The sequence below is a fragment of the Cibotium barometz genome, chromosome 26 (assembly GCF_041138505.1).
Source record: "Cibotium barometz isolate CiBa-2024 chromosome 26, ASM4113850v1, whole genome shotgun sequence".
Taxonomy (NCBI): domain Eukaryota; kingdom Viridiplantae; phylum Streptophyta; class Polypodiopsida; order Cyatheales; family Cibotiaceae; genus Cibotium; species Cibotium barometz.
Window position 1 is genome coordinate 54,993,584 of NC_141071.1, and position 15,790 is coordinate 55,009,373.

A 15,790-nucleotide genomic window follows, 5' to 3' on the forward strand; every position below is an offset into this window, starting at 1 on the left:
TAGAAGGAAATGATCAAAGGCTTAGGGGAAATCTATCTTGTTGCATGATGTCAAAGGGTTTTTAAAATCTGCTATCTAGCATATCCTCGAAAAAGTTACCACCTTGCAGCCATGGGAAAGTGTTTGTCCACCAGCAGAGGTCTAGATATTGGTGATGAAAACTTGGGCCTTCACATTAAGGTTGACCACGCATTCCATCGGCCCTTGGCACCTCCTCTCGATAATGAGGATAGAAAGCTTGAAGAAGCGGCATGTTATAACTATGATTAGGTTTGGGCCCTTTGTGTAGCATCAAAATGTTTCATGCAAAGCTGCCCCATCTCCATGGTGGTGAGTGGCATGTAATCTTCAATGTAAGGAAAGTTCTAGATGAACCCCTTGCCTTCCATACGTAAGAACTTATGCTAGGACCAACTTCTTTTGATCGATATGAACCTTGGGTTAATGCGGAGTTATCTTAGCATGTCCATGTACACAAGGTTCAATGTAGAATTATCTTGGAATGGCCATGTACTCTCTCCAAATTTGATGATTTTTTAGAGATTGGGCCTATGCCACTTGGGATTTACTCCTAGATGAACTTCCACTATGGGGGAAAATAGGTTGTTGTCCATTTGTTAGGGTTGACCTTCCACTTTATCTTCTACTAGTAGGGGCAAATAGGTTTTCCATTTATTGGTTCACTAGGTAGACTTCAGCCATATCAAAGGGTGTGTCTCAAGGATGTTATGGAAGTTACCCTAGAGCATGAGTTCCCATACATTGGTTCACTAGGTATACTTTAGCCATATCAAAGGGTGTGTCTCAAGCATGTAAGGTAGACCACGAGGTCCCAAACATTGGGTGGATAAATGAGAGACTACTCATGGATGGGAAAGGACACCCCATGGAAGATGATGGGTCCCCTTCCCATCTTCTTTTGTGTGGTTGGCGGTGGCATCTCACTAAGGTCAGGCCCCTCATGGAATGGTTCTTGATGATTGGGCTCTCATCGATAGCAGTGAGATAAGGTGGTTTAAGGAAAGGGAGAAGATCTAAAACACGGAGGTGGAATTTGGATGTAGGTAGCCCAATTGAAAATGATGCATGAGGACTGGAGAGAGGGTTTTGGGTCGGGTGTTGGTTTGTTAAGGGAAAAAATGAACGGTGATGTGACATAAGTGGGGTCTGCCGGATTTGGGTCCTTATCATTTATTTGTTTGTTAAGGACAGAGCGAATGGCTAGTGGGGTCTCCCAGCTTTGGGTCCTTCTCCTTTGGATCTTCTTTGTAACCCATATTGAGAAATTTCCAGTTATCCTGCTTCTTTGTCGCCTTGTTGTCCACTTTCATATCTTAATCTCTGGAAGGCTTGGCCCCAACCTACTTGTCTTCTAAGGATACTTCACGATCATCTTCTTCATCTACGGATTTGTGGCTTCTAAAAAAGGCATAGGACATGCTTTGTTGATGAAGAGGTCTTTTGAGTAGGCCACATGAATGGTTTGAATGGTGGTGTCTCTAATTTTGACCTCTACTTGAGGTAAGTTTAGACTATTTTATAGAGTTGGAGGGTGCCTTATGGGTTGTATGTTGTTGGAAAAGTGGCATAGTTGGTAGTAGTAGGTTGAATTCACTTCTTAAAAAAAGAGAGGATATCCATGGCTACTAAAAGGAGGTGGAGTGAATCAAATGTTCATTGATAGGGGTATTTGAGGCCATGGGTGTTGTGAGTTTGAGGAAGTGGTCTTCCTCAATAAAAAGGGCTGAGTTAATGAACATGTAGGGTCATGTGGTGATGAGGTTGGACACGACTAGGTGATATTTGATGGACTAAAGGAGTGTGGTGTGTCTAAGAAGGAAATGGATTGGTAATAGAAGAAGATGATGGCAAGGGTTTTCTCCTTAAGTTATTAAAATGTAGGAAAGGATGGTGGATACATGAGGGTAAAGATATGGTTCGGGTAAAAATATATTAAATTATAGAGCAGAGATATAGCAACAGGGTATAGAGGAAAAGGGTGCACTTGATGAGGGTGAGTATGAGGGACCGATGGACACAACTAGGTGATATTCAACGGAGAAAACAACTATGGCGAGCTTGGACATGACTAGGAAACATATTCGTCGATGGAGTAAAGTAGTGTGGTGTTGTCCAAGAAGGAAATGGACTGGTCATAGAAGAAGAGGGTGGCGAGGGTTGGATCCTCAAGGTGTTAAAATGTAGAAAAGGATGGTGGAGAAATGGTGGTGAAGATATGGTTCGGGTAAAAATATATTAAATTGAAACAAAGATAGAGCAAAAAGGTATTCCATTGGCATCACTGCCTTAATCCTATAGGTAAGCAAAAAAGGAGTTTGCCTTGTGGCCACCTTATAGGAAGTCTTATAGGCCCACATCACTAGATATTCCATTGGAATCATCACCGCCTTAATCCTATAGGCAAGCAAAAAAAGAGTTTGCCTTGTGGCCACCTTATAGTAGGAAGTCCTATAGGCCCACATCATTGATGTCAACTCGTGCTCCCAATTTTTAAGACTAGCTTCTATAGTTTTGGTGAGGATACCATAAAAGGACTTTGTTAGTACTTTTTGTCTAACCATTGGCTTGGGGATAGTACGGTGATGATTTTTGGTGCACCACCAAGAGTAGATGTTCAATAACCTCATTAATGAAATGGGAGCCTTTTTCACTGAGGGGGATAAAGAGAGAGAGAGAGAGATATTGTGTGTATGTATCTATGTAGAGAGAGAGAGAGGGGGGGAGGGAGGGGGAGAGAGAGAGAGAGAGAGAGAGAGAGAGAGAGAGAGAGAGAGAGAGAGAGAGAGAGAGATAGGCAGAAAAAGCGACAAAAAAGAGCAAGAGATTAAGAGAGAGAGAGAGAGAGAGAGAGAGAGAGAGAGAGAGAGAGAGCGAAAGTCACAGAGGAGATAAATTTAGAGAGAGAGAGGGTTATGCATGTATACACAATACATGTATGATGTAGAGAGAGAGGTATGTATGCATGCATACATGTATGTATGCATGCATACATGTATGTATGTATGCATGTATACATGTTTGTATATATGTATGCATGTATACATGTTTGTATATATGCAAGCATGTGTATAGCATACATGCATGCATGTATGTGAAGAGAGAGGTACAGAGAGATAGAGAGAGAGCCTTGAGAGTGTAGGAGGGAACCTAGAAAGATAATGAGAGATTGAAGTTTTAGAAAACCACTTATTACTTTTGGAAAGTTCTCACTAGAAACTGCTCCGCCAAAAAACATCCCCCATTTTAAGTTGTGGATATCACATAAGTGAATCTAAGTGAAGAAAGCAAGACTTCAAGTGGTATTAAAGGAAAAATATTATGTCTATTTACCATCTAAGTGTAATATCTTTACTCGAGTGAAATGGAGCCTCACAAACATGCAAATTAATCTCATTAGTACTTCTATCTCAATAGAAACAAATTTGAAAATCCAAGTGCAGTGGCTCTCTAAGTGTACATAGCGTTCCAAACTAGAAGTTGAGTCTTTAAAATAGTGCACAACATATGCCTTCCAAATGCCAATTTCTTATCCCTTCTTACTTATAGGCTCCCAATAGATGCAATAATTTAATTTTGGGAGGATCCCTTCTAAAAACTATATCTAAAGGTTGCAACCTTCACCCCTTTTCAGGCCCCTTCCCTCATGCCTCTACGGCTCTCCTTTACTCTTTAAGGTTCATTTTCCCTTTTACTATATAAACTATATATACTTCCTTTTAAAAACCATATCATCAGTTCCCCCTAAGACCCCCCACCGGTTGCTACCTTTTAGTCAATCACCATGTGTAGCAAAAGAGTGATAATCTTAACCAAAATTCCCAAGAATATATCCTCTAATTCTTTTCATATCCTTTTTTTTCTAAATTTAGTGAGATTAGAAAACATTCATGGATGCACCTCAACTCAACCCACCTCTTCTCACCGTACCTCACCATCATCTCTTCTCAACTTCACTGAACCAACTAGAGTAGTGAAATGCTACAAATGACCTAATGTCTCTCTATTGGCATGCATAGCAAGCTGCAATGTAACATCTCTCCCTTGTCCCCATTTATGACTCTTGAAATAATACTTATAACTCATGAAACATCTTCTCTTACCATAGCTTAGGAGCAACTATGCACACGAATGACACCTTTCTCTTCACTATAGATATGTAACAATGGAGCCCTATTCTCTGCAAAAGCTCATAGTCTCCAAGTGGCATTAACTTGCAGATAGTCAAGATAGTCAAGGTAGTCAATATCTTAACTTGCAGATAGTCAAGATAGTCAATATCTTAACTTGTAGATAGTCAAGATATTACAAAAACGATGAATGGATTTAGGATAAAAATGCTATATTTAGAAGTAAATGTGTGAAATTGTCAACTCAATGAGGTAAGCAATGATGAAAGTTCCACATGGGAGGCATAGATGACTATAACAAGAATGATTCTTAAAGGCTTGGAGGTGGAGTAAATGTTGGAGTAATTCTTTTAACCCTTGAGTATTTAGTAATGTGAACTTAAGTTTAGGTTTATTACTATGTTTATCACCTCTGAACTAAGTGTTATTTATTTTTGTATTTTCAGCTTTAGATTTTGTAATTGCTTTGATCCTCCTTTTAACTATGGATTTCCTCCTTTTAACTATGGATTTGCTACCTTACATTAAAATTCTCTAGATGTTATTTCTTCTTATTCCTCACAAATGCACAAATTTGAGAGAGAGAGAGAGAGAGAGAGAGAGAGAGAGAGAGAGAGAGATTATTATTATCTATAGAGGTCAAAGATAGCCAGTAAGACCCATATGATTTTGTAACCTAAAGATACAAAGATTGGAGTAAAATCTTAAGCATTGAGAATAGGAAAATCTAGTGTTATTGTGGATCATAACATTGCAAGCATAGAATGGCTATGGTTGATCGTAACATGAAGAAAGCATGATTAGAAACAAAGATGAAGGTTGATGATGATGATGATGATTAGGGATTAATTAAGCACTCATAGCACACATGTTATATTAGAGCATAAACCACACACTTTATTCATAAAATGGTGCCTCTTTTATAGGCAAAGTACAAGCATATGGACCTAAGCCATAATCCCCCAATTCTCTTCGATATTTGATCCACCTTTTTCTCCCTGAATTGAAGGCATGAAGCTTTCATGGTGGGATATTAAATTCTTACCCTCGTTCTTACCCTACTTAGATTTGTAGATATTATATGTAGGTGAATTATAAGGCATCTACTTCCTTACGGCCTTTTACAAAGTTTGAGTGACTCTAAGACTCTAAGGTTATTAGGCCTTTACACACCTTTGGCTAGACTCCTCCTAATAATGGTAATACTTGAAATCCCAAATCCCTTAAAGTGTTATCCATCCTTCTAACATATGGATTTAATCTCTTTTGATACATAGATTTTCATCATTTTGCTAATGGGTGATGTTTTACACAAGCACGAGTAGGAGGTATAAACCTTTGGTGATTTAGAATGACCAATTATCTTGAGCAAAGTTTTCCCCTTCTTCAAAGCTCGAGGAAAGTTCTTCTTCATTGGTTGTAAAGTTATCTTGAGACCTTAAAAGAAGCAATCCTTCTCTAAGTGATTTCTCCTCTTACAAAATAGTTGCACTTGAGCTTTCCCTTTGCTTTGTTTGGACCTTTGGTGGCCCCTTTGTTATTCTTGTTGGATTAGTATGATTTAAATCTCCCCCTTCTTGGTTTCTTTGGAACATTCTCGCCTCCTCTTTAATTGAAGTAATCAATCCTTCCAAGGTTAGCTTTGGAATGTTCTTCAAGGTATTGACAATGTATTGACTATGGTATCATCATCATCAGACACTGGTGCACCAATGGTTGATAACTAGTTCATAAGACTTTTCATGTGATTAATGTGAGTGGAAAAAGAATAATGTGGTTGATAAGTTCATAATACTTTTCATGTGAGTAATGTGAGTGGCAAAAGAATCATGTGGCTTCATCTTTAACTCAATGGTTGATAATTGGTTCATGTGGTTGATGTGAGTGGACAAAGAATCATGTGGTTTCATCTTTAAGTTAAAGAATTCAATGCAATCTTTAAATTCTTCCCTTTTGCCCCAAATATCTTCTCAAACTTCTTCCATGCATCAAATGATGATTGAAGATAAAAAATGTGATGTTTGTAATTATCACTCAAAGTGATAATTACATTCAAAGTGATTGAAGATAAAAAATGTGATGTTTGTAATTATCACTTAAAGTGATGCAATGATAGAGAATGCCTTGTCATCTCTAGTAACCCTATGCAATTTCTCCCTATCTAGTTTTTAATTTTTTTTCCTTCCATTGGATACATTCCATATGCTCTCTCTCAATAGATATGGTATTTTATTTTCATCTTCGATGTATGGAATCTATGCTCATCAAACTTATGTAGATGCAAGGAATGAAATGTCACGATGAAAATGAGGGAATGTCGTACCTTTTGGTTTGTGAACCCAAGGGTAGTTTCTAATCCTTATTACAATGGTTTTGGTTTAAATCCCTTGGTTTGTGAACCCAAGGCTAGTGTATAGTCCCTAAGATAATGATGCTTTGGATCCGATTCACCATACAAGTACATATTTATGCTCAAAAATTTAGAATGCCCTAGTGATTTTGCATAATAATAGTAAAATAAGGTTTGTATTTAGCTTAAAAAGTCTTCTTTTTGGGCTTTGAAATGGGCTCAACCTCCTTGTTTTGGTTTGGAGATGTAGACATCATGAAGTGAATTGGAGAGGGTTGATGAAGAAAATTGAAAACAACCTCATATAATAATGATGTGGATAATCAGTAATGTTAGCTTGAAGCTAAAAATGCCAAGGGTTAGCTTGATTTGGGTATGCTAATTATTGTAACTAGCAAGAAGAACTCTTTGTCTTGATGCAAATAATTGATCACTTTGGAGTTAACAATTGGAGGTCTGAAACATAAGGTTAATTGAATTTGATGAAATAGGCATGTGCAGTGATTAGAACCTTGTGATACCCAATAACAATGCCTAATTTAGTGTTAATCCTCCCTCTATCTCAGTAGGCAGCCTGTGAGACCAAAAAAGAGAATAAAGTGATTGATGCAACTCAACCAATTGAGTACTAATACCACACAATTTTTGCACATGAGTTTCATTAGAGTATAAACCACACACTTCATTCATAAAATGATGCCTCTTTTATAGGCAGAGTACAAGCTTATGGAGCCAAGCTAGGTTCCCCCTAATTCTCTCCATTTGACCCACCTTTTTCTCCCTTGATTGTAGACTTAAAGCTAGATTTATGGAGGGCTATTTAGTTCTTACCCCCAATTGAATTTATATAGAGATTCTATGGTGAATTCTAAGACATCTACTTGCTTACTGCCTTTAATAGATCTTGAGTGACTCTAAGGTTATTTGAGCTTTACACACCTCTAGCTAAAGAGTCCTCCTAATGATGGGTACTTTCACTCTCAACACTTATAAGTTTATATAGAATGTTGTAAGTGTGTAAAGCATAATGTAGACTAATTTCTTAGGAGAGAAAGTTCATCTCATGAGAGAGAGAGAGAGAGAGAGAGAGAGAGAGAGAGAGAGAGAGAGTGGTTAGGTAGTTAAGTAGCCTTTAAACCAAGTAACGTCTAGCGGCCAATTGAGTGCAGCTCAACCTCACATGTGCGGATGTATGCCCTCGTACCTGGTGAAGGGTGACAGACTGCATGCATGGTGTGACTACTAGGAGGAGCATTGCCCACATGAAGATGTTGGTGGTTGGGGGGGCTGGGGGAATGAAGGATCCAAGGAGATGAAGAAGACGTGGGAGACAGAGGACAAGGGAAGGGATTGTAAGAAATCCTTGTGAGAAAGGGTAGCCAATAGAATCATTACTCAAGTGCACAAGCCTCAAACCAGAGGCAAGAAGGTATGTTTACAGTTATCTCCTGAGCTGGTGAGGAGTCAAGTTGACTTGTTCTCTTTGTGGTGTGATTGTGTTTTGCTTAGGTAAAATTCTGTCCAAAGCCAATGTTGCTAGATGGTTGTAGGATGATGTCTTTCATGGTAGAGTTGTCTCTTAGATTTTCTATCTAGGCAAAGGCTTCTTTAATATTATGTTTATCAAAGAACAAACAGTGTCAGAGCTGTTTTCCAGAGCTCCCTTCTTCATGGATCACAGGTTGATGCATGTTATCCCATTTGATCCTTTTTTGATATTAATAGAAGTCAGTCTCAATCCTATCCTGTGTGGGTGGAGATCGTTGGGTTGCCTCCATGGCTTCATCCTGCCTTGAGGGAGATTGTGAGCGTGCGATTAGACTAGTGATTTTTAAATAAAGGATGATGCCAATAATCGTGGCAGCTAATAATCTTTGCGTTGCATGGGATAGAGACATAGAGACGCCTAAATGTGTAGAAGTTGATTTAGAAGATTTAGGCAAGATGGAGTTGATGTTGAAATCGACAGGCTAATAGTGTTTAAATTGCATGGGAGAGAGCCATAGAGACGCCTAAATGTGTAGAAGTTTATTTAGAAGATTTAGGCAAGATGGAGTTGATGTTGAAATTGAGGCCTTTTCTTGGTGCGTGCTTTAAATGTGGGGGGTTTGGTCACATTGCAAGGAACTATGTAAAGGGGGGTCAGGTTAGGAGTGAGGGTGAAAATAAGAATCAACACGAGGGAGAGAATAAGTCTAGAAAAAAGGACGTCTGTGGAGATAAAGGGGAAGAGGATAAGGGAAAAAGGATTGTGGATAATGATGGGGATTCTATAGGAGAACAATACTGGAAGGCGATGAAAGGGAAAATGAGTGTAAGGCAAGCTAAGGAGGAAGCCAGAAGGGAAAAAAGTGGAGGAGGAGCTAGGGCTATTAAGGGTAGCAAACAATTTGGTAGTCTAAGGCCATTGGTGTACTCAAACCCTTTTAACCTGCTTGGGGAGGAGGATAGTGGGACCTCATCAGTTTAGAAATTAAATTGGAAAGTGGATGAAGCCTGGAAGGAAATACAAAAAGAAGGGGATCAAGGGGGGGGTGGAGAGGAGATAGAGATGGTACCTGAGACTCCATTTCCACGAGCTCTCCTATTAGAGTTAGTGGGTGCACTTGGAATGTTAAGGGGATTAAGGATAGAAAGACGAGTGCTGCCTTTTGGAGTTTGGTTAAGGATTGGGATTTGCCTATCATAGATATTCAGGAACATAATTTATACGGGTCTAAAATTTTGAGAAAAGAGAAGTTTAAAGATTGGATTGTAATGTATGGGGGTGTAAATGGAGGATTTAGTGGTGTTATGACCATTGTCAATGAATTTTTCCAAGTCCTAATGTCATAGCTAGCCATCTTAATGGGAGAATTTTGGTAGTGGAGATTGTCCTAGAAGGGGAGAAGATTTAGATAATTAATCTTTATGGGGATCATAATCATACGGTGAGGAGTGGGATGTGGGATTGGATAGCTAATTTAAATTGTCAAGGGCATTGCATCCTTATGGGGGACTTCAATATGGTTGAAAAATAGAGGGATAGATGTGGGGGGAGCACTGTGTTAATGGGACATGAAAAGATGAAGTGGGAAGGGCTGAGATGAAAGTTGGGCCTAAGGGATGGTTGTGAGATGGGGGACTAGGGTTCAGATCCTGGACACACATATTTCAGCATATAATATTTTGGGTCTTCTTCCAGAATAGATAGGGTGCTCTTTAGCCAACAAGCTATATGGGTACCTCATACTCTGAAAATGTCAGTTGACTCTAGTACTGCTTTGTCGGATCACATGCCCCTTAAATGGAGATGGCATGTCCTAGGTTGGGAAGAAGCTGAATTAAATAAGTTCCCCACTAGGAAACTAAGGGTTAATAATCTGCTTTTAAAAGATAAGCTATTTGTTAGGCAGATTGGGAGGCAATAGAGATACTTAAAAGGAGAGGCAAACTGCAAGGTTCTTGGAGGACTTTTACCAATGAGATGTAGGGTGTAATTAGGGGGGTGGGAAAATTAAGAGCTGAGGAAAGTAGATAGGAGAGAAAAAGATAGGGATATCTTTTGGAATATTTATAAAAAAAAGAGGCAGGTTGGGAAACTAACTGTTGAAGAGACAACTTAGTACTTCAAGTGCCAACATGGGCTAAAGTGTGAAGATGAGAAATGCTCCAAGAGGAAGGAAGTTAGGTATAAATGTAAAACTTTAACCAACAAAAGGAGACTAGATGGGTATCTGTTTAAATTGACTGAAAATTTGAAAAGAAAGGAGGTGATAGTAGGTAGGATTTTGGATGAAAATGGGCAGGAGTTAAAAGGGCTGAGGCTAATAACCAAAAAATTATAAAGGAGAGATCTATATATGACAATATTAATGCTGCTATGTTGGGGAGGGATGTGGCCCTAAGGACTAAGCAAAAATGTATTCTCTTGCAGCTTGACTTGGAAAAGGCCTATGATAGGGTGCATTGGTCATTTGTGGCAAGACTGATGGAAAAAATGGGGTTTGGCTTTAGAATGCCTTCTTGCATTTACACCCTTACCTTGGGGGTAAGTCCAATTTACTGTTGAATGGGAGGGTTATTGGGGGATTTGAGGTAAATAGATCTGCTAGACAGGGTTGCCCTCTTGCTTCCTTACTCTTTGCTATTGCTTCTCACCCCCCTGATTAGGGCCCTAGAGCAGGTCTCTCTACTGAAGGGAGGGTAAATGGGTTGAAGTTGAGGAATCATGGGGAGCAATTTTCAATGCTTTGTTGATGATTCTTTACTCTTCCTAGAAGCTGATAATGATAATGTCAGGCTGGCTTTAAGCATTATACAAGAGTTTGTTGATGCTTCAGGCTCAAAATGTAATACTCACAAGTCTAAACTAATCGGTCTTTCTGAGGACAATGACTTTGATATATTTAGGGGTTCCCTTTGGGGTTGAGGTGACCAACAAACAGTTTGAGAGACTGGGCACTGGATAGATGAGGGTATTAGGGTCCCCTTCCATGATAGGGTGGATATATGAAACACTGTATTGAATACCTATATAATGTTCCTATGCCTTGTGTTGGACTTTGGAAAAGGGCACTCGCAAAAGATAGTCAAAATTGTAAGAGATTTTGTGTGGAGGAATGTTGGGTCCAATAAAAAGGCATTGGCCTGGCTGGCTAGCTTGGGACAAAACTAGCTTGCCTAAGAGTGAAGGTGGTTTAGGCATCCTTCATCTCCCTTCTCATACTATTGCCAGGCTGGCAGTGCTTTCAAATTTTAGCACTCGTCTAAAGCCTTTGAAATGGATTTATCACCACTTGTTTGCAAGCATCCGTTCTCATTTAGAGTCTCTCTAGAAAACATTCCATCTTGATTCAAGCTAGATGTTTCCTACATCATACACACTAAAGGGGCAACATCTCGGGGGTTAGAAAACTTACATATCACAATCATTCAAGAGGTATTTTGAAAATCCATTACATGTGAATTTTGAGTGTTTAAAATGTTTACTTTTTCTATACAAAATTTTTATTTAAAAATCGTTTTAAGAAACCCCAAATGTAGGCACATTTGTATAAATTTATCCCAAAATTATTCATTGGAAAACCCCTTTTAGTGAATTCATATGATACACTTACATATTGATTGTGAAACCCCGTCGAGGATGAGATCAACTTTTTTTTGGGGACCAATATTAAATATATATTATTGCAATAAAGAAGCTTTACATTACATCCTTCCAACCCCACCACAGTCCAACAACAAAAAATTTAGCAACCTCTATTAAGCAAGCTACAAACCAACTCCCATCTATCACCCACCAGATACAAAAGATGACTCTTCCCAAGAAATCTGGTACCCAAGCAAAATGCAAGCTTCAACCATAACTTCAGCAGAACAACCCCTAGGGACATGCTTCTCTAGCACATCACCCTTCACAAAGATGTGACTTACTTGCTTGACCTTCTTGTACCATCTCTTAGTTTTAGGCTCATATCTGACTGGTTTTGCATCCACTTTCAGCTTTATAAGACCCTACAATCCATAACACCACATTATTAGGCACAACCCAGTATGTCTGCAGGTAACACCCAAAAGGAGAAGGGTCAGATAATGGCAAATTGTAGATCCTGAATCAACTGAAACAGTTCAGTCCCACTCAACTTGTTAACCAAGCATATAGACCAGCACATACATATACACTTATGCATCAACCCACTCACATCAGTCCCTGTGTCAGAAGCTTTCTGAAAAACAATGCAGTTTCTGGAATTCTAGATCTCCCACAGGCAACAGAATTTGATAATATAAAAAATCAAATGAACATGACCACCATTTGTTATTCATCTCCCAATCAAACAATCCCCCCACTTACTTTGCACCCCTAAGTTGCTCTGGATCCATTTCCCAATCTTAACCTAGGCTCCCGTAATGGCAAGGCAATCCCAAAATGCATGCTTCCCATCTTCCAATGCATTCTTACATCTATGGCAACAAACACACTCTCCACAGAAAAACCTGAGATTTAGTAGGTATTTCAGTCTCCCATATTGCCTTCCATTTCCTTCTCCAATAGCTGGAGCTCTAGCTCACTTTCCAGATTCTATTACAGTAGATGACATTATCCTCACTTATTCTCAAGGCATTGTACAAGACTCTGGTTGTGCCTTTGTCTAGTTTAGATCCATTAAAACCAGGACTAGTCCCTAATACAACAAGACTCATCCACTGCTGTGGATGTCCAACCTTTCTCCACCTCCTCCACACACGTCTGGCAAGTTGTGCTTCCCCATTAGATAAGGCAAGATCCATCTCTAGTTGCTTAGGCTCTTTCCACCAATAACCCACTGATGCCCCATCCCACTAGCAGTCAGTAACTCTTCTCAAACCTTTTTTGTTCAACCTTTTGGCTATTCTAGGGTCTTGTAAAGCTAAAGAGGGGTCAAACGTATCAGTCCACCAAATCTCTAGACACATCAAAGAGTTCCCTGAAGCTCTACCACAGTGAGGACCCTGTTACTTTGAGAGAAGCATGAGAAAATAATTTATCTTTCCAACCTAGAGCTTATCAAACTCCATCAAAATAAACAATTGCAGTTGAGAAGTCCAGTAGTTCCCTTAGCAGGGGTTTATTTTATTTTATTTTTAAAGCCCACCCCAAATATAACAGCTTGTTAATTGGGTACCTTGTAGTCCTTGAGATCCAAGGGCTAGAACCATAGCATTTGATTAGTAGAGCTATGTGTCGGACTTGGTACGATGATCATCCCAAACGGTACGTGCGCGGCAATAGGGCGCGACTTTCTGGTCGTGTCCAGTGAGGAGATGAATGAAGATTATTAAGGGGGAAGCATGGTTTTAGGTTCTCGGGCGATCCTGAGAATGTGAGCGAGAGAGAGGGTGGACTCATTAGCAGGGCTGTGATTGCAAACAATGGCTCAGATGGAGGACGGAGGATTCGAAGCTGCAAACGCAGATCATCAGATGCTGACACCCACCGACCACGACATAGCCCGCATTCTTGCTGCGGAGTCCCCCTTCATGCGCCCGGAGTTTGTGCTGGACTCCCGAGATATTCCGGTGGCCCTCAACAACAATTTTAGCCAGGCGAGAGATTCCCTCGAGAAGGCGCGGCTAGAGATGCAGCAGCGCTTTATGAGGCGTAGCAATAATTCCCGCCAAGGAGGCTCTGGCGCCGGTGGTGCGTCGCGACCCGCCGCTAACTGCAGTAGGCCGGGTTCTCCATTCTTGAAGCCCCCTAAGGTGATCAAAAATAATGGCGACGATTCCCTGTATGTGAAAGTGGAGGACTTGCCAGAGGAGGTCCGGGAGCAAGTGCGCCTCATGGCGGAGGGTGGCGACAATAACCAGCCGTCTTTTGAAAATACTAGTGATAATCAGCAGCGCAAATTGCCCTTCAATGAGCCAACTCGACTGTCTGCTCAGCCTACCGTCGAAGAGATTCAGATGTGCTTTGCACAAGTTGATCTTGCAATTCTCATGGAAACCAAGCCAGCGAGGAGGACCAGCCCTACAAGGTCAGGAGCGGCAACGTCAGCCGGCGGCCGATCAGCCAACCACCACCATAAGCTGAGCGCAATGGCAGCACGCAGAAGAGAGAAATGGGCGGCCGCCCGCTCACGAGAGGTCCCGCCGCCGCTGCAGACTACCACGCACGACACGGCCTTCGATTCCAACTCCGAATCCGACACCAGCTCTCAAACCCCGCCCATATTCGAATCAAACAGAAACCCTATGGTCTGCCCCAGCCCTATCATCAATATTAATGCATCGCCCTCCCCCATGCAACAGCTCCTGGTGGAGCTTGCCAACTCCCGCCGCAACAGCGCCATTAATAACAATAATGAAGCAAACTATGACGCAGCTGCAAACCGCAGCTTAGGAAAGGTTCATGAAGCAGCTCCCTCGCCACCGTTTGCAGTGGGCAATTTTCTAAGGCGTAGCTCTGATCAGAATCTGCATCAAAACGACCCATCAAACTTCTCATTCTTCCGAGATGACTTCGTCCGCAAGCTGGAGCAGATACAGGCCTTGACTGCCGCACGTCCTCGAGCTGCCGTTGAAGACACACACATTGAGGACATCATGCGGGGCAATGGCAGCGTTGAGAGCAAGAGGGCCTACCAACAGCCCGTATGGACGCAGGGAAGCAGCTCCAACAATGGCCGAATCCGGTACCAAAGCAGCTGGAATGGGCACAGCCAGGAAGAGTATGAGATTATTGACCCTCTTGTTGCAGCAGGCCATCACAGCCTCTCAGGAGGTGGAGACGCTGAGACCAGCACTGATACGGATTCCCAAGCAGCTGAACAGTAGCTTTTCCAAGCGCGGTTATGTTCTCACCATTACCATTATATATATTATATTATATGATGACACACGAAGTCTCTCTGTCTCTCTCTTTTACACATACATTGTGTTATTGTACTAGCGCAAAAGAATTGCAAATTTCTAGTAACCACCTATACTTTTTACGTCAATAAAGAGAAAAATATATACATCTATCTCGTTGGCTTTTTGCAATAATAATAACTAACGTTATCAAATGAATAATAAGAATTAAACTAACATTGGAAAACATATCAAAGTGTTATGCATATAAAAAATGTGTGTATCTAAAAGTGAGTAATGTCGATCCCAAAAATGGTATACATGATAATCTAGGAAGGCGTAATGTGGAGATGTTTTAGAGACATATCAACGTGTACATGGCATCCTTCTATACATCAATGTGCATATACTTTAGGGATATATCAACGTGTACATGGCATCCTTCTTTACATCTTTGATGTATAGTATCCATCATCATGTTCCCCATCTTTGTCTCCACCTCAGTCTTCATGCACATCATCCGTGTATTCTTCCCACCACGAGCCTCCTATAGAAGAGAGTTGCAAATCATCATCAAGTCAAGTAGCTGATAGATCTCTAATTATTATCCTTGAAATTTGATCAACTATAAAGTATTGTTTTCCTTTTCTTACTAGTACCACTTCCCCAAAATCAATTGTAATTATAATGATGAGCCACCAAATTGAAAAGATAGAGAAGGGCTTGATGATCCACATAAAAATCGAAAGGGTTAGCAAAGAGATAACGGTAGAACTTCTTTACTCCATTGTAAGGACTTTTCTTTCATTGTACTTTTGTTCTACTTCATTCAATAGCCAGCTTGTGAACTCAATGGGAAAATCCAAGTCCCTTTCTCCTAGTAATTATGGACAAAGTCTTATGATGGTGAGGTTGGTGGATGCATCAATGTGGTTATTATCCCTTTCCTTAAATCAAGAGTTTTGAGGATTGCTAAACT

At 40.5% G+C, this 15,790-nt stretch overlaps 1 protein-coding gene across 1 annotated transcript; it reads left to right on the forward strand.

Moving 5' to 3' along the window:
* The first annotated feature begins 13,340 nt into the window (after positions 1-13,340).
* On the forward strand, positions 13,341-14,947 carry LOC147624109 (uncharacterized). The gene has a single exon (XM_086820965.1). It carries the CDS (start codon positions 13,393-13,395, stop codon positions 14,794-14,796), a length of 1,404 nt encoding a protein of 467 aa, XP_086677091.1. The 5' UTR covers positions 13,341-13,392; the 3' UTR covers positions 14,797-14,947.
* The last annotated feature ends 843 nt before the right edge of the window (positions 14,948-15,790 follow it).